A 26,284-nucleotide genomic window follows, 5' to 3' on the forward strand; every position below is an offset into this window, starting at 1 on the left:
TTCTTGCCATTTTACAGGTAAGTGCCCAGAAGAAAACCTGCCAATGCCATGGACTGAAATACAACAGTGAAGGGTTGATCTTGTTCTCCCTGAACTCATTTGGGAGACATTCTCTAGAGATGTTTGATTACTAGCCATTACAAACCTCTGCAGCAGCCAAGCCTCCTTACAAGCCAAGGACAGGGCATGGCCACGCAGAGGTTTATAGGCTACCTCCTGCAGTCTAGTTCTCCATCTTGAATGCTCTTCTCTCATAGCTATGCAAATCTGAGAGGGCCCTCAAATTCTCCTCTATTTTTCTATAATTGCCAGGGCTTATGGGGACACTTCTGAAGTGACAGCTTCTTAGTAAAACCAGAACAGACCTAATTTGATAGTCAGGAAACATTATACCTCATTTATGGACAGGGTCCTGACCTTCATGGGATGAGTCTTCATTCTGTACTCCCCACCTTGGCTCAGCCATGTCCTGTGGATTACTGTGTACATATTCAAGAGTTATTTTCTGTTGTCGGGGGCACACAATGTGCTATCAGCATATGGTTCATGGACCAGTGCCCATCCATGCACTGTTTGTCACTGGTTCACAATGAGATAAGTATAGAAACGGAGGCTATGTGCTGAAGAACTATTTATAGCAAACATGATCGACGGGCTTATCTTTTGCATGCCACTGTTGTTTTCTGTATTTTATTTTTCTAGTATTTATTTTCATTATATTTTTACAAAAGATATCAATCTGTGATGATTAGAAATAAAAACTTTAAAATGAAACAAAACTAGTCCTTCACTACAAAGGGTTTATGAAGTGCTGGTCCAACCAACACTGCCCACCTGAAAAGCCTGTAACCAGAACTAGAAATGTGAGCATTCAGGGTTTTCCTTTTGCTACTCCAGAACAAGCCTTATTTTCTTCTCCTCTGCTCATAAACCTCTCTGCTTCCTTGTACTCCAGGTGCAAACAAAGGTGAGTTCAGAAAGAATGCAGTCAGCTGCCAATGCTTGACTACATGCTGGGTACCCACAGTGTTTTACCTCTTCATGGGTGGGACCCCACAGAATCGTGCCCACAACAGAAAGAAAGATGTTGCCACAGAGCCTATTAGCAAAACTCCAGAAACTACAATAACCAGCCTATCACCTTACACTCCCCAACTTCTGACTCCTGGCTAAGAAAATACTGACAGGTATTGAGTCATTCTATTAAAGTTCACTTAGTCTAAAAGTACAGGCCCCAAAATACACTTAACACACCCAGTTCACAAAGGTTAAAGTATAGGTAAGAAACATTGCAGGAACTTGATACTGAATAAGGTAGTAGTTTCTAACATTGAAAGAAGGAAGTAAAAAAATAGCTCATTCTAACTTTCTGGATAATTACCACCCATGGCATGTGTTATAGGATTGGCCTTTAATGAGCAAAGCATCCTGGATACGCCTAACATCTTTATTCTTGCCTTCTCAAACATACTTCATCCATGTAATAATAACAATTTTCATGCCACCGGAAAATGGCCAATTTTCTTTCTTCCTGAGAAATGCTGACTGATTCTCATACCTTGTTTCATTTAATCTCACAATGTCCTGGTGAGGAAATTCTGTTCTGATTTACAGATGAGACCTGAAAGACTTGCCTGAAGTCACACAAGGAATGCAGAAAATAACGGAGATGCTAATCTTGAATACTATGTTATTAGCCTCAAGTTGAGGAAGAGTGGGAGAATACCCACCAGCCCCATGGTTCATGAAGAAAAAGTTAGGCTATGAGGACAGTGGCACCTCTGACCCTCAGGCCCACTGAGATAGAATAAGTTCCTGGAAGAAGGATGGAAAGTCTGACCCAGATAAAATGGGGCAATGAGCTATTTGTCTCTGATGCTCCCAGATCATCTCCTTTCCCCTTCTGTGGCACCTGCTCCCTCCTCCCTCAGCTGGTCAGTGCTCTAGTGCTCCCCAGTCCCCATCAAAGCCAGCTCTTAAGAGCTTCTCCCAGCTTCTTGGTGGTAAATATAAATAACTATGTTCTCTCTCTTTGTGTTTCTTTAACATGACAATATTTTAGGTTTCATCTTTCTTTATGAAGGAAGGCCTTCATTCCATTAGAGAGATTATAGGCAGGTGGCAAGTGGGGAGTCACCCAGGGGGACAGAATAGTGTGTCCTTCACACTCCTTCCTGGTGTTCCTGAAATATCTTATATGTAGGCAAGAGCTCATGCTTCCATTTCTTGAGCACTTATTACGTGCTAATGGGCTGCACTGGGAATTCTATATTCACTGGCTAATTAACTTCTCAGTAATTCTGCTAGCAAACTATTAATATTATTGTTCCCATTTTAAAACTGAGGAAATAAAAGTCCAAGGAGTTAAGTCAGTACTACTGTAAGGTCACATTATCAATTAGTGACTACTATTAAGGTGTCTTATCCCCAGCAAAGATGGTCTCTACAGATACAAAAGAATATTACAAATAGTCCCAGAGGGGAAACAGTGCAGCCTGCCATTCATGGGAAACAGAATGATCCCCTTTCCAAATGGGAAACAGATAAATAAAGGGTACCCTTAGAGTACCCATAGAGTCAGTATTCCATTATCAATGTGATATAACTTTACTCATATTTGACTTTAAAATACTTATTGGTACTTATATCATATACCCTCCCTGACACCTATAAACTATGCTAGAAATATCCCTGTTTCCAGGTGCCTCAGCCTTAGACCCTGATTCAGTGACATCCCACCAGTAAATTCATCAACTTCATCCCAATTGAAGGCTCTGAATTGAACTAACTTAATTGAGGAGCTACAGGTAAAAGACAACTGCCCCTCTCACTAAAGGGTAACAACTATGCCCTCAAGGAACAGACACCCATGAGAAGATCCTTAAATACCTAAAAACAAATCATTATGGCTCAAAAGGTTTATAGCAATGTAGGCCCACAATTGGCTGCATCTCAGTAAAGATGTACAAATGTACATTTTGATTGGTCAGATAACAACATGTAGGAAAAACACCAAAAAACCCCAAGACTATAATATTGAAGATAATCTATATCCTTAAGAGGCATTTACTGAGTATCTATCATGCCAGGTATTCTACATACCTTATCACTAATTCTTGCCATAGCTTTTCAGGTATATATTATTGTTCCTAGCTATAGTTAAGAATATAGACTCAGAAAGGTTAAATGTCTTGCCCATAGTCAAATGGCTAATAAATCGCAGATTAAGGAATTGAATTCACATCTATCTGGTTCTTGTGCTTGAGCTTCTTCCATTGCACTAGGCTGTTACAATCTGATCATAGTTTATCTTTTCCCTGAAATGACTTATTCCTTGATATTCAAATTGAAGTACCTCTTCATTCTACTCTAAGGAGAAATCCATGGGAGAAATAAAAACGGCTCTTGCTGGTACTGGAAGAAATCACCACTTAACATTTTTATTTTATTTAAGATGTAGATTTGTTGGAAATTCTGGAAGCTGAGAAAGAGTACCACTTGGGCTTCATCTGCATCGGGGCCCAGAATTCTCTCATGCACTGCCCCTTCCCCATGCCCATGACCCCAGTCTGGCATCTGTACTCATAGCCTGCCATTCTGCCCATGTGACACCCCAGGCCATGAAAGCCACATGCAGCAGCTCTCCCCAGAAGCTTTGCCTTACCTCGGGCTTCCTGGTGCTACATCTTCTTCTGGCTCTTCTACAACGCCAGCCAGCTCTGGAGGAAGGAAAGCATCTTTGTTGACATTATTCACCCAGCTTTCCTTTGCCCCATTTGCTCTGTCTTTACTCTGCTCAGCTGAAACAGGAAACAGTAAAGACAGGAAGGTTATCTCTCACCTCCATGACCTACAACTCTCTTATCAGCTCTTATCACTGAAGGCTTGAACCTGAACCTCAGGCCTTCCCAGTGCCAAGGCAATCACTGGGTCTAAGTAGTTGATCAGAATTACATCTAAGAGAGAAGTCAGTAAATTCCCACGACATTAGATTTCCCCAAGCAGAGTCTCTTGAGAGAATGAGCATACCTTTAAATGTGAGAGTAACTCCAGAGACCATTAAAGCAAAATTCTGACTGCCTCTAGGTTAATCTGAACTGAGTTGGGGCCAGGTCTAAATGTGCATGGCCAGGGGATGCTGAGGGCAGGAAGTCCTCAGTGGGATAGAAGCACCATCATTACCAAGCATTTACTGAATAGCTACAATGTGTTCAAATATCTTGTATGTGCTCTAAGATACAAAGAGGAACAAATGATTATGGTCTAGGAATGTCTTCCTCTGCTGCCTTCTCCTCCTCCCCACAGTCTCTACAAATCCAAAACTACATATTCTTCAATCCCAGCTCAGATGTCAGAGCCCCCATAAAACCTCTGTGCTCCTGCTTCAGAAAATAAACTCTGTTGCCTCTGAACATCCAGCACTCACTCTTTACCTGAACATCTCTGATAATTAGCAGCAACTGAATGATAACTAACTACCAGGCACTGTGCTGAGTTCTTTGCATGCATTATTCTATGAGAGCTATTTTCCAAGTACACAGATTTGAAAACTGAGGATCAAAAAGTTCAAGAAACTTGCCTAAGGCCACAGAGCCAGTAAGTGCCCAGAATACTTTCATCAATATTAAGGATGAAGCAGTGCTGGAGCTTCCAGTTTCCGAATACCCATATTCCAGGAGAGTATCCCCCCACAGGTCCTGTTACATGTAAGTCTAGTTTCTTCAACTGCAAAATGGGGTCACCTGGTACTAACCACTACCCTCAAGATTTCTGAAGGTCTGGGTGATTTTGAAAAGCAAGAGGGCTACAAACAATGCACTGTACGTACTAAGCAGTCAATCCTTTTCTGCAAGGAGTATGGCACTAATTCAGAAATATTTTGAAATCCTGGCTCTGCCATTTGCCAATTATATAATCTCGGGCAAGTTACTTAACTTCTCTGAGCTTCATATGTCCCATGTATAGAATGGGGGAAATAATGCCTACCTCACAGGATTACTGCAACAATGAGAAATAATAGAGATTGAATGCCTATCCTATATCAGATGCTCAAAAGGTGATAGCTATTTTCCTTATTGAGTACAAGGTAGACCTTGACAAGGCTTTACATGGACTAAGCCAGAGTTAATTAGAGAGAAGGCAACCAGTAAGTATTTAATGAACTCGATAGAATTTTAAACAAGCCCTCAAAAGATTGCCTTCGCCAGGCATGGTGGCTTATGTCTATAATCGCAGCACTTTGGGAGGGTGAGGCAGGAAGATTGCTTGAGGCCAGTAGTTCGAGACCAGCCTCGCCAAAATAGTAAGACTCTGTGTCTATTAAAAAAAAAAAAAGACATAAAAATAGTGCCATGGTATAAGGAAAATGCACTATCATAGTAACCTCCCTGGCCACAGAAACCATGCTACAAGCCCATCTGAGGGGGGATGCTAGCTGCCTTTGCCACTTTTAAATGGGCATTGTCATGATAGTATAAATCCCATCAATTCAGTAGATGGGTGGAGAAGTAAAGATTTCCCCCCAAACCTTTAGGCAAAAGTGGTTTTTGGTTGGTTGGCATTTTTATTTCCCCCCTCTTTTGACTTTCACTTTTAAATGTTACTATTGTAGGCCACAGGCATGACAGGCAATGAGCAGGTGAAGAACCAATGGAAAAGTGTTTTAAAACTCCTGTGTTAGCTAACAGGCTCTTGAATATATCACTGTGGTCCACAGAGAGGGCTGGAGTAGGTAGCAAGGAGATGCTATGTCAGCTACTACAGCCTCAAAACAAAGTTGATGTCTGTCTGGACTTTAAACTTGTTCCTATAGAGCTTAATTTATTTTTGTTTAATCAAATAAACAAGAAGGTTTTTCCATTAAAAAAATGCCTTTACGGTCTCTTAAATAATGTACTTGGTTAATTAAGAAAGTACTACCATATGTTAAGATCACTGAAAAGAGAGGCTGATATCTTTTTGTCTAAGCCCTTCATTTTACTCAGAAGATTCTGAATCTTCAGAGTTAAAAGCCAAAGAAGAGGTGGTAGATCCCTTACAGGCCCCAACTATCTATGCTACTATAATTCAACAGGGCACCTAAAGGGCTTCCTATGTTCCTCTACACCACACTGAGTCACTTAGCTCTGCCCTCATCCATCCAAATCCAAGGCAAGGGAAATTTAAACTAGAGGGCCACACATTATGAAAAGTGTACATCCAAATGATTTCCATCAGCAGATTTCTGACACCATTCCCTTCTCCCCACTCCTCCTTCCAAAACGAATGCTTGTTGTAAATGCACTAGCCAAGTCAACTCACCTGCTACCTGGGGCCTCTTCTTTCTCATAGATGCTCTGATGATATCTGCGCCATGGATTTTGTCCCTGTGCCTTTTTGCCTTGGCTTCATAAAACCATTGGCCACTCATATTCTTCAGCTGCTGGTCATCCTTAATTTTTTCAGGCAAATGTCTACAAAAGGAAAAGATCTTTAGTTTGCTGAGAACCCACAGTAAATAAATGAGTTCATTATGACACTGCATAAAGACATGTGTAAACACACAGCTAAAATGAAGCTTTAATATTTCAGATGATCCCAGAAACTTCCCAGATGACTAACAAATGTATGTTCACCTTTGAAAAGTCAGAGAAGACAAGGCCAACATTTTTTCAAATAAAGGTTTAATCCACAATTCCCGTATGATGCCTGAAATTTCTCAAGAGCAGATTCACTTTTTGGCTGCATTCTTCAGTGTCTGCTGTTCAAATGCAAATACCCCAGGGAGGGATAATACGGTAGGCTTCCCTAAGCCTTGGTTTCCTTATCCGTAAAAAAGCATTAGTAATAGTAACCTTTGGACTTTAAAATTGGGGTTTCTATGAGGTTTAACCAAGTGAATTCATTCAATAGCTCTCTGCACCTCCCTGGCATCTAATAAACACTGGATGGGGTAGTCATTAGCTCATCAGTCCTTTCCATTTTGCGTGATATGAGTTTATTAGAGACTTTCCTGGAAGCCTGTGGAGGAGGAGTGATGTCTCTGATGCTTATTGTTAGGGAAAGGCATCTTTAAAACGCTGCTGGAATCAGGGAAGACCAAAATTGAGGAGGAGTGTGTACAGGCAAGTTCCATTTGTGCAGATCCTGCATTTAAGAGTTTCACAATTATTCATGCTTACTGAAAAGCTAAAACCTAAAGAACAAACAAGATAGTCTGCCCTCCTAAAACTTCCCTAAAAACTTTGTTCTAATTGACAAGTCTTAACCTCTCCATCTCTCTATCCATCTCAGTAAAATAAAAAAATCACAAAATCTCTCTTGTTTATAGAGATGTACTTAGAATAAAGTGGAATAAAAGCTGTAAGGGAACACTATACTCTTGGAAGATAATGTGCTAACATAAATCCAAGAGGGTTTTAAGATAGTCATACAAACTAATATGCACTCTTCCTCAATTAGCAAATCAAAGTGCTTCAGGCAGAGAATGTGAATGGGCCAAGGTGGTAGCAGCGCTGCATGTAAGGGTTGCACACAGGCATACCAGGGAGTGGGAAAAAGAGGGGGAGCAGTTATCCCAGGTCTAGCAAGAATGTCTCCTCTCTCCCAAGCGTGCCTGGAGAGTGTCCTTCCACCCAGAGTAAACTCTTACAGGAACTTCCTCTCTTTGTCATGACAGCCCCATCTATAAACCCTAACAGGGAGAGCGTCATTGCTTCATAGTTCTCAGTCAGCAACGATATCATGGTTTTTATTAAATGTTCCTAATGGTTTGACACTGCTTTCAACACTGTTTTCAGCAGAGCAAACAACTGCTGGACTGTTGGTGAACCTTTGCTTTCTCCTCCCAAAAGGACCAAGTTTGAGTTCAATTCCAGAATGGAGAAGTTCTTCTACTTCTCCCTGGTGAGTTCCTGGGGGCAGGGTCTGTACTCAATACATCTTTGTTTAGTGTCTGGAAAATAGGGGGTATTTATTCAGATCTTGCAGTGGAGGAATATCAGATGAGGCTCCTGACCACCTAAAAAGGCTTCAGGTTACCTTTTCAGATTCATTTTTCCAGCACTCACGCCCATACCCCACTTGCCAGCAGGCTCAGCTTCTTACAATTCTCCAATGCTCTTCTGTGACCTCTGTAGATGACAGAGGCAGGAAGTTGTGGCAGAAAGACTCTGGGTTTTCAAGGCTCCCCAAATTACATCCAAATCTCAGTTCTGACCCTTCCTAGATGGGATCTTGGACAGTTTACCAAACTCCTCTAAGCTTTAGTCTCCTTGTTTTTAAGGATCAGGGAAAATAAGACCTACCCTCCAGGACTTCTGAGATGATTGAGATGTTTAACTGAAAGTACTTAGTACTGCCTAGATCTTGGTACAAGGCCAGTTAATGTGAAGTCTCATGGGATGTCTTTCCCTCACTTCTCTGTCCAGCCCGTTGCTCCTCATCTTTCAAATCCAGCTCAAACACTGCCTCACTGGGAAGCTTTCCCTAACTCAGGAGGGCACAGTTATTACAGTTTCTCCTTTTCCATTGCTCCCACAGCACCTCCACTTCAGTCCTTACTATATCACATTCCAGTGATCTGTTTGCACATCTGTTGTACTCACTAATCTGTGGTCTTTGCAAACTCCTTGAAAGTGAGGACTATGTCTTAACCACCTTTGTAATGCCAGCACCTAGCACGGAGCCTGGAACAGAGCTGATACCCAATAACTGTCTGTTGAGTGAATAAATCAAAGAACAAATAAACGCTCAGCAGCCATCCTGAGTCAGGCAAGAGATCAAGAAGATCCTGTCACTGCTGTGATTAAGTGAACCTCAGACCCCATTACAATGATGGTGTCTCCTCCTGATGCAGCAGGACATGCTCATCTCTCATCAGAACAGGAAAAAACATCATGAAATGTGGTGTCGGTCAGCATTCTTGTTGAAGGAGGCCACAAACCCTTATAGCAGAACAACACCCAATTTCTTTTCATAAGATTATTTTTGTTTTTCAACTAAAATGCACTTTGTGGGGATTCTTGTGCAACCCTTGATCTGTTCCTGCCTAAATGACTGTCTGTAAGCCCATGATGAATGCACAATGAGCACAGGTTTTGCATCGACTCCCTGAAACACATGGTCCCTACAAAGGCTGGTAGCCATTATAGTAAGGAAAGGGTTTCTGGCTCACTTGTTTTAAAGTGGCAAAAGAACAGGAAATTCTTTCAAATGTAGTTAAGCACCACTTACATATTTCCTTACATGACTATCACTACTAGGTTTAATAATCAATTTCTTTTTCTATCTTAGTCACTTGTACTATTTCGTAGATAAATCCATATGTATAACATCAAAGTTTTGTAAAGATGTAGATCATTTTTAAAATCCCACTATCTAGTGCTGCTGTTAAAATCTTCTCGTTTTCCAGTTCATGTTCATCTCTCATTTTTTTCTGAACTCTAATTACATCAACAAAATGAGCATTTGACTCTCTAATTATCGTACCATCTAGATGAAGAGAGAAAGGGGTAAGTTTCTTGGGACTGACATTTATCCTTTACCATCCTCTCCACACACACACGTTATGTTTAGCAGAGAGTTAAGTAGAGAGAAGATGCTCAGTAAACACCGGTGGGCTGGTGGGCAGAAGTGAGGGCTGAAGAAGAGCACTCAATCCAGAAAGTACACTGGCCTGCTGGCCTCCCAGGTGGGATGTCCTGGTCATTCTCTCGTTCATTCTCCCATTCCTTCAGCTAGCACACAGTATCTGCTTTGTGCTGAACCACACATCTGACACTTAACAAGCCTCTTATCATTTCATCCTTACAATTTCACCATGTTGTTCAAAGAATTTCATCCATTTCAAAAGATGGCCATTTTACCTCTTCTGTATGCTAAAAGCCATATCTAAACCCTGTCTGGCTATTTGTTCACTGACTCATTAATTCCCATACCAGCCATCTGCTTCGAATTGGACATTAAAAATTCTATCTACAGCCCTAACTGTCAATGTCAACTCCTTTTCATGCCAAGAGTGTGAGCACTTACAGAGGAAAGCCAGAAGAGCAGAAATGCCCTCTGGGCTGGATTCAACACGTTTGCCCTCAGCCTACCCCTTTTCTCCTTGTGCTCACTTATGTACACCTCAGCTTCCAGCTACTCAACAGGACTAGGCAAAGCTTGAACATCATCTGCAGGACCTGGTTGATAGTATTTAGTCAACTGTGGACAGCTGCTGGCCAGATACGTTGACTGGTCTATTCTCCAGCCTTTCTTTTTTCATCTTGCCCAGAATATACTGGGCAAGATGTTTAGACTGTGTGATTTGGAGGTGCTCTCAGATGTTTGTTTTGAATGTGAGAGCTGAAAGGTACCTTAGATAGTTACACATGACCTCACTTTCTACATAAAATGATAGAAGCCCAGAGAAGTTAAGAGGCTTGCCCAAGGTCACACAGAGCTGGCAGCAGAAGCCAGTCTGACTCCCAGCCAACACACTTTCTACTACCCGATCCTGCCTCAGAGAGCCAAACATGATTTCGGTTTCTAAGATGGCTGTCACACTTCACTCTTTCTCCTAAGGAACTCAATCTTTGATGAAGAATCTGAAAACCAACATGTGGAAAACAAACTACAAACCTTCCTTAGAGTGGAAAACAAAAAATATCCACCTTTTACATGACACATCATAGATCTCTGCAGTCTGCTGAGAGGCAGCACAGTGTAAGGAAAGTGCACCGGCCTTGATGTTGGATCAGCAAGGCTTCAATCCTGTGGGGCACTTACCCTCTTCAACCCTATCTCCTCATCTGTTAAGTGGATTCAGCTACACTGTTTTGAAGATGAAATAGGAAAATCTATGTGAAGATCCATGTACAGTCCCTTGACAAATGTTAGTTCCTTTCCCCTTTGCTTTGACAGAAAAACACCATGAGAGGTCCTGGAAATTAGTCCTTCAATGACAACTGCCTTCATTAAAAAAAAAAAAAAAAAAAAAAAACTAGGTCTAAGGAGGCAGCTGAGAATCATAAGATGTGGTGGCGGTTGAGATCGTATCTACTGCAAAAACACCCATCGCTGTAGATGTGGTTGTGTGTATATGGGGGTGGGGGATGCAGTGCTGGTGGTGGTGTACAGACAGACATGAGCAGCAATTTCCTGCTGGCAGTGTGACGCAAAGCACAGGAAATGCCACCTTTTGAGTATGTGATTTTCAAACCATAAAAGACTAAAATTACATATGTGTATATATGGTTATGTTTCCTTAACGGTGGGTCAGGGCAGCAGGAGAGAAGACACAGGATAGGGGTGGAAGAGAGAGAAAGAATCCACCCCGATGTCTCCTTCACTGCTGGTCTGTGAAATGTCTCCACATGGGAGTTAGGGAAGCAGGCTGTGTAGCGATACATGGTAATAACTGGGTCCAGTACTTGTGGCTACAGGTAGTGGAGCAACATAAAAGACAGTGTGGTAGCAACAGTGATCTGGAACCGTTATTGTCTCAGCTGTACCCCAGAGACACCCCAGTGACTGTTTCCTTGGGTACGAGTCCATGTTCTACCATTAACAGACCAAGTGATTTAGGAACTGGATATGTCTCTGTGCAACACTCACTTTTCCTATCCATGAAATCAAGATGGGAAGTAACAAAACCTTTTTTTTTAATTAGCTGGATGTGGTAGTACACACATGTGGTTTTAGCTACTTGGGAGACAGGAGGATCACTTGAGCCCAGGAGTTCGAGGCTGCAGTGAGCTATGATTGCCTCACTGCACTCCAGCCTGGGTCACAGAGAGAAACTCTCTTTTTAAAAAAAAAAAAAAAAAAAAAAAAAAAAGATGGGAAGTGACATATAAACTAAATCATCTCCAAAGTATCTTGAATGAGCTTGGCTGTGAACAAGTCAAAGCACTGGACATATTAGGAATGGCAACATTTCCATTTGAATGCCAGATCTCATCTAGAGCCATACTGAAAAAGATTCTAAAGTGATATTTGGTCTTGCAGGCAACAGTGGTGTATCCATTAGTGATGTCCTCTTGGCTACGGGAGAGTTATACTCCAAAGTCTATAAAACATTAGTATTTAAAAGAAAAGTCTGAATTTTAGTAATAAATTGGCCTTTCTAATGATGTTTTGATTGGGCTGATATAATTATATAATGTGTTTCTAAGCCAAATAACACCTAGGAGGAATGAGGCATTGTAAAGTCATGTTAGGGAAACAAAATTGAGATTTTAAATTTGCAACTGATAATCCATTAAATGGATAAAGGTCATTAGATAGTAAATTCCTTGAGAGCTGGGGCCATGTTTTCAATCACCCTGGAATTCTCTTCATATCATTGTCCAGAGCAGTTCCTTGTACTTAATAGGTGCTCAATTAACTTCTACTACATTAAATAATTAAGAGTTTTAGGAGTAATTTCCTTCTAAGGAATCAGTCTACTAACTAGAATCTCCTGTCCCTTTTTGGAGGTATAGGTAGAGTGGTGAATAAAGGAATTAAAATGAACTATCACATATTATGTGCCAGGAAGATTAAAAATTATTTTTAATTTAATTGACAAATAATAATTTTATATATTCATGAGGAAACAGTGATGTTTTGATATACATAACATATAGTCATCAGGTCACTGTAATTTTGTATCCTTTACCAAATCTCTCCCTATCTCTTGCTTCCTAAAAATTATTTTACTTAATCCTGACATTAATCTTTTGAATTTAAATGTAGTATTATGATCAGGCCCACTCTGAGTTGAGGCTCAGAGAGGTTAAATAACTTGCCCAGTGAAACACAGTTCATTAGTGGTAGGAATGAGATGCAAACACATGTCAGTTTCATCTCCAGTTCCAAGCAGCAGAGTTTTTTGTGTCATGATCAAACCCTTACTGTTCCTTTCTGAAAGAATAACAACGATGAGCAGAATAGAGCAGAGGGAAAAGCACCAGCCCAAGAGATTTCTCATCATGGCTTTGGCACTGACTTAATGTGTGGCCCTGGGCAAGTCATTTACCCTTTCTGGGCTTTATCTTTTTTTCTGTAAAATGACTGATATGGAACAACAACAAAAAAAAAATTTCATAGTTATTAGGCTATAACTCTGGTAGAAGAGGCAAAGACAAACAGCAATGGAATGGAAAAGGCGCTGACAAACAAAAGCCCATGGAGTAACATTTTCAGAGATCCAGTTCTGGTTCCACCATCCCAGGAGCAGAACAACCTCCAAACTATCCCCACAAGTCCCTTCAGGCCTAAAGCAAAGAGGGGGTCAGGCTATGAGTTGAGCCTTTTTCAAGGTCCACAAGCCATAGGTCTGCCATCTATCTGTGCACTGTCACTGCTCCCTAGCTCCAGGGTCCTGAAACTGTCCATGGCCAAGTCCACATGAGGTACATGGTGCCTAACTAGAAAGTCTCTTGGGAAAGTGATGGTAGGTAGGGCTTGACTCACACCAGGGTTTTCACCAATCCAAGCCTTCTTCCTGTCATTTAGTCACAAAAGCAAAACACAAAGGCAGCACCAGTCGCAGCTGCTGGGGCACCTTCAGAAACAACAGACAGAAGGAGTGTCTGCAACACCAACACTAGGAAGGGACTCACACCATTTTCACTGAAGTTGTAGATTGGCTGATGCCAGAGGGTACACACTCACACCCCTTATAAGGCCTAATTTCAGGCAGAACTTTGCATTTTTTGAGGATATTTTCATCAACCAATGCAAGTGCCCAAGAAACACCTTCACTCTATTCAGACAGAATCATAGAACTACAGACAAGACTCAGCAGCTTGGAATCCCAGGTGCCAAGAAAAGATAGAAGGGAGGGAGGAAATGAAAGGAGGCTTTCTCCTCGTAAGCTGACTATCTAGAGGGGCAGAATTGCAGACCATAAATAACACCTCCTGAGCAGAAGGAATCAAAGGTACTTGCACCTCTCCAAAATGCAGGGGCCCACATCCTGAGGTAGAAAGAGAGACTCAGTGCAGTCCCAGCTCTACTGCTTTCTAAGTCCTTCCCCCAATCTTTTCTTTTGGGAGGGTAAAGGAAAAACCATTTCCCCTTATGCTTAAAGAATCAATATTTTCTCTATGCTCCCCCACCTCCTGCCCTTACTCCTCAATGGTTGCAATAGTCCCTGCTTTGCCAAATGTCAGGGTTGCTGTGAGGAACATAAGAGGATAACATTCATAAAAGGGCTTTACAAACTGTCAATGGGTAGAGGATTAATGCTACCAAGAGGCTCTAATGCCTGGGTTAGTGACAATCCTTCACCTCTCCTGGGGACACTGTTTAAGGCACACCACTTGCGGAGAAGGCACAGCAGAGCCCCATCCAGGTGTGCATTGCAAGGGACCTTTGAGGAACAGCATGATCCCCACTACCTACAGCCACTGCTTGTCATCATAGCTCAGTGTCCTACTTCACACCATGACAGCCAGCCCCTTCCTCCATTGCCAGGTCCTGGGATGGCCTGTCTGTTATTGTTTTCTCAGGGAGAGGAGGTGGAGTTAACAAATGAGTACCTAAGACCGGGATTTGATTCTCACTTCTGACACCTACCAGTTGTGTGATATTGGGCGAGTCACCTGACTTGTCTCAAAGTCAACTTCCTGACACATCAAAGGGGTAATTATATCCCACTCCACCCACCAACCGCAAAAGAGTATGTGAGCTCATAAAAAATAATGGGCATGTTAAGCCCTTTGCAACTTGTTAAATACTGTCTATATAGAAGTTATTTTAGTAGTCATAATCAGACATTCTGTAGTGGTTGAAGTGAATTCTAACATGTTCTTTTACAAATCATCCACGTTAAATCAGTGTCAAGATACGGAAATGGTAAAAATAAAGCCATTATTCATGGTCCTGTGTCCCAGGAAGTAAGAACATATCTTATGCTCCTTTTGGATAACTCCTGGGGTGAGAATCATAAAATTAATAATACTAACTTACATTCAGGAAGCCTGTCGCTGCCTTCAAAGCCCAAGATTACACAGGCAGTAAATGGCAGGGCCTGGACAAAGTCAAGTTCTTCAGCATCCTGGCCTAGTGCTTGTTTGACAACAAAGGTGAATGAAAGTGGCAGGAATGTTGACATGGAACATTTGGGTTCCACCCAACAAGAACAGTGTATCAAAGTTGCCACTCCTCTTTATGGGACCCAAGACAAATGAAAAATTGGCTCAGAGAATACTTTCAATTGCCATTAAAACCAATTCCAACATTTCTGAAAGCATGCAGAAATGTGAGCTAGTTTAATTTATTTTCTTTTTAAAATTCTAAAAAATTTTTAAAATTCTAATTTGGTTCATGATTCAGTTAAAAAAAAGTAGATCCAGTTTTTTTAAGTGGATAGAAATACACACACACACACACAAATGTAGATGTATGTGGTTGTATACATTTCATTTTTATCTCAGTATTTAATAAGTTAAAGGAATTTAGTTAGGTTTTTAATCAAGACCCTATTTCTGGTAGGAGTCCAGTAGGATAAATTAAGAGGCACCAAGAGGAAAAATGTTTTGTCCAGGAAGTAAACCTAAAATTGGAATCCATAAATTCAGTCTTCGAGTCAGAACTACCACTTATAGTTGAAAAAAAACCCAGTGTCCTATTTTCGTACAGACTGCCTCTTCCTTCCCTCATGCCCAAGGCTTCTCTGGCCTCTTACCTGACTCTCTCTTCTTCGGCCCTCTTCAGAGCAGCATCCCGCTGCAAAACCTTCATGATGGCCTCTTGTTCCTCTTCAGTCAGGAAGCTTAAGTCAATCATTTTGAAAAGTGCATGCAAAAATAATAGCAACAAATGTGGCTCAAAATTCTCAGGGCTGAACAACTAAGACTGCAACCAGGAAGATTAAAACACACAAAAATGAAATATCGTGTTCAGTTCTGCATCAAAGTCTTATTTTGGCTCAGCAAAAGTTTAGAGCAGCTGATAGCAAGATCCTAAGTGCTCTTTCCCATGAGGAAGTCCTGGTCTGTGGGATAGTGTTGAGAAGAGGCTCTCAGAAGGATGCTGTATTCCTTGCCAAACAGGTCGCTTGTTCCTATGGTGGCTTCCAGCACACTCACTCTCTGGTCCAGTCTTAGACACAGTTTATTCTCTCTCTGCACCTGTCGTCAATTCATAAGAGGCAGCAGCATCAGAGCATCACCTACCTGGGGAATCATGAGACAGCAAACACCAGACAGTGAGAGGCAGTTCCTATAAGCACTACTCATTACTATAAGATTTTTAAATGGCCATGCGAGATGGTCTCTGAGATCAAGGAAACCAGTTCAGCCGGCTTCCTGAGCAAATGGTAAATGGGTCATGAAACATGCTTCAACCCTATTCCAGACGGCCAAGATGGAGAACCCACAAAAATGCCTGTCAGTGTTTAACGATCCACCTGAGTAAAGGATGGTTGCAAAAAGGAACTGGTTCTCTCTCTGCAAACTCTGGGGATGCTAGGCTAAAAAGTCATGTTAAAGGTCAGTAAGATCAGGGATATGTGATTCCAGTGGTCAAGCAAGAATCTAGAAAAAAAATTTTAAATGCTCACCTCTTCACAAGTAAGAACATTCCACTGTACTATATATGTGCTCCATATTAACAGGAGAACTAGTATTAGATAGAGATAGTTTGCAGAAGAGTGAGAATTGTTATTCTTCATCCAGTCCCACTGCTAACCTTTGCTGGACCTAGAGGAACCTAACAAGCTTGTCTACTTTCATTTCTCAGGGGAAAAACACCTACCTGTGTGTGTATATAAACTGGAGGAAAGGAAGAGGCAGAGTTTCAAAACACCTCACCATCCAAAGTGAGGATTTTTCAGTTGCACAATGTGCAAGAATCCTATTTTCTTTGAGGCATCTTCAATACATATGTAATGGGAAGGAAGTGAGAAGTGAAGAATGACACAGCCCTACAGAAATTCGGAGGTGATCCATTCAAGGTTGGGGCACTTTTAACAAGTGCAGTACTGAACATACACACTATAAACCTTTAGTAAATTTTAAAGCAGGCTGGGTGCAGTGGTTCATGCCTGTAATCCTAGCACTTTGGGAGGCCAAGGTGGGTGGATCACCTGAGGTCAGGAGTTCGAGACCAGCCTGACCAACATGGTGAAACCCCGTCTCTACTAAAAAATACAAAAATTAGCTGGGTGTGGTGACACACGCCTGTAATCCCAGCTACTCAGGAGGCTGAGGCAGGAGAATCGCTTGAACTCGGGAGGCGGAGGTTGCAGTGAGCCGGGATTGCACCACTGCACTCCAGCCTGGGTGACAGAGTGAGACTCCTTATCAAAAAAAGAAAAAAAGAAAAAAAGAAAAAAAATTTTAAAGCAGCCCCACTTGAGAATAAAACAGTATATACATTAGTGAATAAAATTTATAAAAATTAATTACTTGAAAAACAGAATTACTGGGAAGTTATCCTTCTACCACTTACTAGCTATAAGTCATTGGGCAAGTTACCGACCACTGTGAAGCTGTTTTCTCATTTGTACTTGACATTAGGATGTCCCTCACAGATTGTAAGGATTAAATGAAATAATGAATATACAAACAGCACATGTCTTGCATTCTGTACCAAAAATAGCTACTAAAAATATATTCTAGCTTCCGCTCTGAGTTCACACTTTTTTTCCATCCAGCTGAATAAGACTATACTTAGTAATATATTTCTCTTTTGTATTATGTCTCTTTCTGATCTCCCCCCATGAAGTTTGGGCTTCATTGACAGGGAATCTAATGACCTTTGTTTTAATTTCCTCTAGCTCTCTGCATACTGTCCACAGTAATTACTCAAATAAATATTAAGACATTACTTCATTTTCTTTTTAATTTGCATGTGCTTGCATATGCTACTACCTGCTTGTTCATCTTGAAAACTACTTACCCTTCAAGACAGATCAAAGTTACCACCTCCATGAAGCCTTCCATAACTTCCATACCCCAAGTTAAAGTTGCAGCAGATTCAATGATTATTCCTAACTCTTCATTCCCTCCCTGTAACAGAACTATACTATCATGTTCCCACCAGAGTAAGCAAAGAATTCATCCCTACCCTCCTAATGTTGGGCTTGGCCTGTGACTCGCTTTGGCCAATGGAATGTTAGCAAATGTGATGCAAGCATAGGCTGTAAATGTGCTTTTGTGGTTTGATCTGGCTTCTTGTATTCCTGCCACATGCCATGAGAAGAGCTTGTCCCAATTATTCATTGCCTCTTCATCCTGGGTTCCAGAAAGAGATAAAAGGAGAGACCTGAACCTGACCTCCCTGAAGCAGGTATCCCTGCTGACCTATAGATATAAAAGAAAAAACTAAATATTTGTTGTTGGAAGCCACTGAGGTTTGGGAGTTGTTATACGATACTCCCGCAGCAGGAACCTGCTAATACAAACACTTTCTCCTCCAAATACACATCCACTGCTGTGATGATCTACTCTCAGTCTCTCTTGATTGTGAGTCTCTGAATGTGAACAAATAAAAGAATGAGCAAATGAATAAACGAACCTGATTCAAATATACAATATCACCAAGAGATGGCTATCTCAATTATTTCCTTTCTTTCACGTGCAGTAACTTCCTTAGATCTCAAAGGCTGGCAAGAAAATAGATTTAGGCCACATTCTGGGACCCAGGTTCCCAATGAGGTCTTACACTGCCATTTGGTTTGTTCGATGTGAGACTTTAAATTCAAGGAGTGGTGGACAGGAAGAAAACAACAACAACAAAAAACTTAGGTCGTCTAGCAGTGGTAACTGGCAGGGTTGCTGAAATGGGCAATGTTGGCTTCCACATCTTCAAGTAGAATACAAGCTAACAAGTGCTTCTATGTCAAAGCCTCTGAGGGTTAAAATTTCTCCCTTAAAATAGGCTGTTAGTGAGGCAAAGGGCAATGTTTCCACTTTACAAAGGAGTGAAGGGCTGGAACCCTTCCCTTTTAATTGGGTAGGCAGGAATCAGTGTCCAATCAAACTGTAAGAGAGCCCTCAGAGGGCAATCAAGATTCTGCAGTATGAGGTGCTCACCCAACTCCTAATATTCTGGATGATGTCCAGCATGGGAGCTAATTGAACATTTCCCTCACTCACTTGACAAAGATTTATTGAGAGACTGGCACTATTCTAAGCACTGGAGGTGCAGCAAGGCAACAAGACAGAAAAACTTCCTGCCTTTGTGGAGTTCATATGGCAATGGATGGAAACAATCAAACTAAATAATAAAAATAAGTTTTTGAATACCAAATAATTAAATTATAACACATTGGAAGGTGATGAGAACTATGGAGGAAAACAAAAAAGGGAAGGGAGGAGAATAATAACTCAGGGAGAGTAGGAATTTTGAAGAGAGTGGTTAGGGTAGGCCTCATTGAGAAGGTGATATTTGAACAAAAATGTGACAGCGATGAGGAAACAAGCCATGCAGATATCCCAGGGTTCTGAGGTGGGAGTTGTCTGGCACATTCAAGAAATGGCAAGGTGACCAGTGCTGGTACACCAGAATGCCCCCAGGAGAGCAGGAGGAGAGGAGGCCGGAAGGGACACGGGTCAGACTGTATTAGGCCTTGTGAGGACAGTAAGACTTCTGGCTTTTACTCTGAGATGAAGCAGCATTAAAGAAAGCCAGACAAAAAGGCAGCAAACATTTACTTGGTCCCTTCTACACACGTGGCGCTGTACATACCTCTCATGGAATCCTCACAAAGACACTCTGAGGTAGGTCTTATGTATTGAGACAGGGTCTCACTCCGTTGCCCAGGCTGTAGTACAGTGACACAATCTCGGCTCACTGCAACTTCCACCTCCTGGGTTTAAGCAATTCTCATGCCTCAGCATTCCAAGTAGCTGGGATTACAGGCGCCCACCACCATGCCCAGCTAATTTTTGTATTTTTGGTAGAGTTGCAGCTTTGCCACGTTGTACAGGCTGGTCTTGAACTCCTGGCTTCAAGTGATCTGCCGGCCTCGGCCTCCCAAAGTATTGGGATTACAGGCATGAGCCACCGCACCCAGCCCAAGGTAGGTCTTATTATCTGTGTTTTTCACATGAGGAGAGTGAGGCTGAGGGGGGCATTTGCCACCAAGCTTATGTCTAACTGGCATTTGCTGATGGTTGTGTCAGAATAAGCCAACCCAACATTGACATTTCATTTAATTCTCCTCTTCACACAGATTCCTCCAATCAGCAAGGCAGAACAAAACCCCTGTCTCTGTGGACCCTCGTTCTCTGCTTAAGTATAAGAGACTCACCGACCCAGAGCTGGCAGTCAGAACAGTTTAGCAACCTCAGTGCTAAACTGTGAGGGAAGAATTTTGGCTACTACGGTGTCTTGCATTCTCACCAGAGCCTCACAATAACCTCAGTAAAGAAGGGAAGGTAGGAGTGAATATACCCATTGTTCACAGATATTATTGATGTGTTCACAGGAGGAACTCCTGGGGCAAGTTCTCCTTGGGTTCAGCCTCTCCTACCCATCCTCCATTCAGCATGATGCTGAGTCATTTTTCTAAAACTCAGTTCTGACCAAGACACATTCTCAGGCTTAAAATCCTTCACCAACTTCCCACTGACCATTGACTAAAACTCAAAATCCTTAAGCGGCCTGTAGGACTCTCCATGAACTAGCACCTGCTTTACTCTCCAAGCTCTTTTCCTTAGGCTCCAGCCATTCTGAAATTTTCCAGTTCTTCTTGCCTTCAGGCTTTTGCATGTGCTGTTCCTTCGTCCTGGAACAGCAATTCCCTGGTTAATACTTGTTAGGTCTCAAGTTACATGTCACTTACTGCACAATAGTCTTCCCTAACCCCTCCAAGCCAGCTTAGGTGCCCCTCCTATGTGCTCAATTAGCACCTGACTTCATCAGTCACAGTACTCATCACACGGTCTCAAATTCCTACCTACTCATGTTTGTCTCTTGCCAGTTTATGAGCAAGGCTTGTGTCTCCCAGTGATTTGTATTCCCAGCTCTTGCCACTGTCTTGCATCTACTAGGCACTCACGTGTTCATGAAAAAAAAAAAAATGATGAACACAGGTGGAAGGGGATTGAGCTTCCATTTCCCCCTGAACATGAACATAGCTCTAGGGCCCATAAATGAAAAACTAGGTCCATATTATTCAATGGGTTCCAGCTCCAGATCTTTCACATCATTCTGTGGTTTGAATAAGTTGAATGACTTCTCTAAGTCTTGGTTATCTCATGCATATGATGGGTATATTCTTTTCCTTGTGGAGATTACTGTGAGGCTCTGGTGAGAATTCAGGACACCGCAGAGGACAAAGAAGGATAAGGAGCAGCGGTAGAAACAGCAGCACAAAGGGAAATTGGAGGACTCCAAATGTGGACTCTGCTTAATTCATATTTTCCATGTGTCAGCCCTACCATGCCACATCTATGAATACCAATACTCTTCTTGTCAATTGTCCAAAAGTTAAGCTAGAGAGAAAAACTAAGGCCCCACATAGTTGGTGCTCGCCTTTGATAGGCAGCAAAGAGTGGATCTGGGCTTCTAACTCTAATTCCAATTAAAATTCTAATCCCAGGTTAAAGTCTAATTAACAACCAAATTTCCTTCCCAGCAGGCTCTGCTGTGAGGAGGGGCCCAGATAACACAGATAGCATCTTCTGCTTTCCCAGACAGTATTGTTGTACCAAAGGCAAGGAGTGTAAAACTTACATAAATGGTGACTCTCACATGATGAGGATTTCAGAAGACAGGCAAATTGTCCTGACAGTCTCATGACATCAAGAATGAAGGCTTCAAAAAAAAAAAAAAAAAAAAAATCCGGGCAGCAACAGAAGAGCAGTAACAAATATGCATGAGTTGGGGAGAATGCCACCAGACAAAAAGGCCCTGATCAACAAGAAGGCTCATCCCCACCGGAACATTTATGAAACCATTGTGCATAAAACTAAATGCTTTGTAAACTTCCTAGGATCACAGCAGCATCAAAGGATGGATGGAAGGAGAAGCCAAAGATGGAACAAGTTGAATGTGACAATCAGAGACTCTTTACTCACCTCCCTCTCAGCAGAAAGATTTCCCTCCAGTGTACCAGCCCGATGATCATCAGACCACACTGCCAGGGCATCCATGCCTAAAGCTGCTAACTGCACAGCTGGGCTGCTCCGCTTCTCAGGCTCACTTGGTTGGACTTGCCCCTAAGTTCTTCGCATTGGCTACATTTTATCCTGCCCTCTTGAACCCCATTTAATTTATTCTCCCTTGCACATAATAGTTTACAAAAAAGATGTCATGCTTTCCCCACCTCTTCTTAGTTGAGGGGATAAAAAACTTTGTTGTTCCCTCAACTGTTCCTCACATGTTGTTCTCTAAGCCTCTCATGATCTTGGTCATTTCTCTCCAGACTGAAAAAATGAGCAGGCGGTGCTAAGCCCTTTACACATATTTTAGTTTAACCACTCTGACCACCATGCAGATAGGTATTCTCCACATCCCATGGATGAGAACACTGGCGCTCAAGTTAAATAACTTGCCTAAGGCTACTCAACCAGGATATGATTTGAACCCAAGTCTTCAGATTCTGAAGCCACTATTTTTCATCTTTCACTGCATCACTAATCCCCTACTTCTCAGAGAGATCACACAGCTGGTTAGGGGCAAAGATGACACTAGAACCCAAGTTTCCTGATTCCTAGACTGTTCTCTTTTCACCCTGCTGTTCCTCCCTCTGTACATTTGACTTTGTCATTTCTTATGGGCAACATGCATCAGCCCTCAAGGCATGGCATGCTCTTCTAAGGACAACTTGTTAGGAATTAGAAAATGATCAGTCCCTTTGGATTTGGTTTATGGATAGACATGGAAAAGAGGATATGCATGAGATACAGGGGAAAAAAGGCATCTGTGTCACCATGCACCTATTTATATATGCCTACTAGCCTCTTAGAATGGTATCAATCCCTCGATCCAAAAACTATTACTGAAAGAACCTACATTTTATATGCTTAAGCCCAATCAAAATGTTTTGTAATATGCGTACACAGAAATGTGTTTATATGAAAAGCAAACTTTGTCCACGCACAGTTGGGTAACAATGCTACATGAATATTTTGTTTCTGTGTGGTCAGAGTCTTCAGTGTTCTATTTTTAAAAAACACATAAATTACTCAATGTAATGGGTGGCTTAAGTTGGGCTTCTTGAGAGGAAAGAATTGTCTTGTGACTGGTTCAAGGTAGCCTCTTAAAAAATAATAGTTGAATGAACAAATAAAATGAACTTCTTTATAAAGAGGTGAACAAATGAAAGGATATAGATAGAATAAGAAAGGATAAGCTATCCAACAATAGATTGCCTTTTTTTTTTTTTTTTTTTTTGAGACAGAGTCTCGCCCTGTCACCCACGCTGGAGTGCAAGGGCGTGATCTCCGTTCACTGCAACCTCCGCCTCCCAGGTTCAAATGATTCTCCTGCCTCAGCCTCCCGAGTAGCTGGGATTATAGGCGCCTGCCACCATGCCAAGCTAATTTTTGTGTGTTTAGTAGAGACGGGGTTTCACCATGTTGCCCAGGCTGGTCTCAAACTCCTGACCTCATGATCTGCCCACCTTGTCCTCCCAAAGTGCTGGAATTGCAGGCGTGAACCACCGCGCCTGGCAGTTGCCATTTTTTATAGAGCAACTGAAAATGAAAAATGGACAGCATCTCAAAATACAAAGCTTTCATTTTGTGAGGATTCTTCCAAAGATGGAAGCCATCTTTCTACTTCATTCATCTCCTCCAGGTCCAGGCTGAGTAGCAGACAGCTAGTATCTTCTGGAAACTGGCTTGGTGGTCTCAAATTATGAATGAAGAGGGAAAGACAGGTAGAAAGACTACCTTATCTGACCATTCCCCCTACTCCTTAATCTCATATTCAAACCTAACAATAACATCCCTGGGTTTCTGAAAAGCTCATTTTCTGCAATTGCTAGGCCACAGGTTTAAACTTACGATACCCCTAGGAATAAAATATGTTAACCAAGACCCAACCAAGGGCAAGATAATGGGCTATGTGAGGAGACAGCATCACACACGACCAACCATAATACAAGTATGTCAGCTACTAATAAAGGAGGCACACACCAAATGTCAGGTAGGCCACAGAGATTTAGGAAGGAGATAAAATGAGGTGAGCCTTGAAGGCTGTATTAGAGAAGGAGGTAGGCATTCCGGGCAAGAGCGCTGGACCCTGAAACCATAAAGGTGTTCAAAAAGAAGGCTGGTAACGGGAGTACAGGGTGTAAATGGGGCAAGTGACCAAGGTTGGACCCCAAGAGGCCTAAAGTGTCAAGGGGGGGAATTTGAACCTGAATTTTTCATGCTTGCCAGTCTTGATAAATGTGCTAGAACCATCCTTTTAATCTATATTTTCTTGATCAGGATTCTAAGAAAGAAAAACAGTAAAGAAAGAAAGGATCTGAGGAAATGGGCAGCTGAAAGTTCATTTTAAACTTCATACCTGAGCTGAAAATTCGAATCATATGTAGAAGAGAGACGGCAGTCTACAAAAGGGGTGACTTATCTTTGACAACATATCACGAAGGACTTTAAGCCACATAGAACAGAGTTCTGATATTGCATGAAGCTGCTGCAAAAGCCACCATATCCATGGGCTTTTATTAACTACACAGCTTGGGAAGCACCAAGAGGCTTGCCTAAGTTCAAAATACCAGAGAGAAACTTCCTCTCTCCTTGGAATGGCAGCATCCACCGCAGGCCCAGATCTCATTCTGGAAGAGGGTAATTTGTATGCGCCAAAAGTTCTGATAATGTATGCCGTCCCATGCCTCAGAGAGTTTAGATTCTGGAAAGGAGGGCAGATACTGAACAAGCCCAAGAAGTCTCACAGAGCAGAAAGGCAGTGGGCTATAAAACTTTTAACCAGAGGATTTAATGTACTCTTGGGGAGCCAGGGAAGGCTTCCTTGAAGAGAAGTATGATCTCTGTCAACAGCACACTCTATAGTGACATCTAAATTGGGAGTGCTATCACTTTCATTATATTCCTGATTGCTTCAATAAACAGCAGTATTCAAATCTGGCTGATCAGCAGCAGATTCCCAGACATTGCTCAAGGCTTACTGAACCAAACTCTTCAAAGCTGATGTCCAGCAGTCTGCATTTTCTAAAATGTTCCCACATGATGTGGATACACAGCAATTAGTCAAAGTTAAACACGCATATTTGTATATCAATTGTTTTCAGCTGTTACAAGAGAAAACACATGAAACAAAGTAACAGTCAAATCACAGAGTCATAACTAATTCTTTGTGTGGATGAGGAATCTGTGATGAAAAAGGGTTAGACCAATTGCTTAAGGTCACACAACTGCCTAACATTGGAGCTAGGACATGCAGAGAAGATCTCCTTTACCCTCTAGGACATACACAATTTCAAGGTAAATAAGGATTTGCAAACTGGCTAATAAATGGTTTGGGCTGCATTTCACAGCACCCCTAAAAGCCAAACACTGATAACAGCCCAAATTACAGATGAATATCAGATTTAATTATTTTCTAGGTTTCAAATTCAAAGGAAGGGAGTGGAAGAACAAGCTGATTTATTAACTAGGCTGGAATTAAACTCAGGATCATAAAGTTAACTGAACTGTAGCCATCACCAGCCCAGACTTTAAAAGGACCACAGAAAAACTCAAAGTGAGAAAGCCTCACTTTTGGTACAATCACATACACTCCTAACCAGACTATGAATGAGGGACTCTCCCCAAATGTACCAACTTGGGGGTTCCAAAAACTGGCTGTACATTAGCATCATCTGAAAAGATTTTTCTAAAAATACCAATGCCCAAGTCTCTTCATCCTCCCTCTCTCCCCCAACAATTCTGATTTAAATGGCCTGGGGTGAGACTCCCACCTAAGATATTTTTCAGAATGGTGCCTAGATGATGGTAATATGCAGCCAGAATTAAAACAATTTAACCGGTTCTCTCCCACTTCTAGCTTCTGCTCAAATCCAGGACCTATAGGTGAAGCAAGCAAGGCACCCAGAGCACAAAATACAAAGAGGCAAGGTCACGTGAGCTCAGCACTCTGCACCTGCAGCACTCTGAGAATCAGTGTCTCCTTAACAGCAAGACACCCAGGGCACATAATTAGACACTCACTATCAGGGTTAACTACAAGTGAGCATCAGCACTTGCATGACCTTGTCTCCAAGGACTTTGTGCTCTAGGCACTTCACCTGCCTCAGCCTAGTCCCAGACCTGCTCAATTCCATCTGGTCAGGCCAAATTGCCCCACTAAAGATGCACTGAGCTCCTACTGTGTGCAAGATCTTCCTTGATCCTCACCATCCTCTAAAGAG

General features: G+C 41.9%; 1 protein-coding gene across 46 annotated transcripts in view; it reads right to left on the minus strand.

The window, feature by feature from the left end:
• The window catches only part of SYTL2 (synaptotagmin like 2), a 158,391-nt gene that overhangs the window by 47,352 nt on the left and 84,755 nt on the right, over positions 1–26,284 (minus strand). For 32 of the 46 annotated variants that reach the window (XM_063710734.1, XM_063710738.1, XM_055355616.2 and 29 more), the window contains 3 exons: positions 15,638–16,127; positions 6,301–6,452; positions 3,665–3,800 (listed from right to left, as the gene is read on the minus strand). In XM_063710734.1, coding sequence (XP_063566804.1) covers positions 3,665–3,800; positions 6,301–6,452; positions 15,638–15,738 — 389 coding nt within the window. In that variant the 5' untranslated portion in view covers positions 15,739–16,127. Of the gene's footprint in view, positions 1–3,664; positions 3,801–6,300; positions 6,453–15,637; positions 16,128–18,021; positions 18,189–26,284 lie in introns of all 46 variants that reach the window. The other 14 variants (XM_055355609.2, XM_063710749.1, XM_063710748.1 and 11 more) reach the window with 3 other exon arrangements.

This window comes from Gorilla gorilla, chromosome 9 (genome assembly GCF_029281585.2).
Source record: "Gorilla gorilla gorilla isolate KB3781 chromosome 9, NHGRI_mGorGor1-v2.1_pri, whole genome shotgun sequence".
Taxonomy (NCBI): Eukaryota; Metazoa; Chordata; class Mammalia; order Primates; family Hominidae; genus Gorilla; species Gorilla gorilla.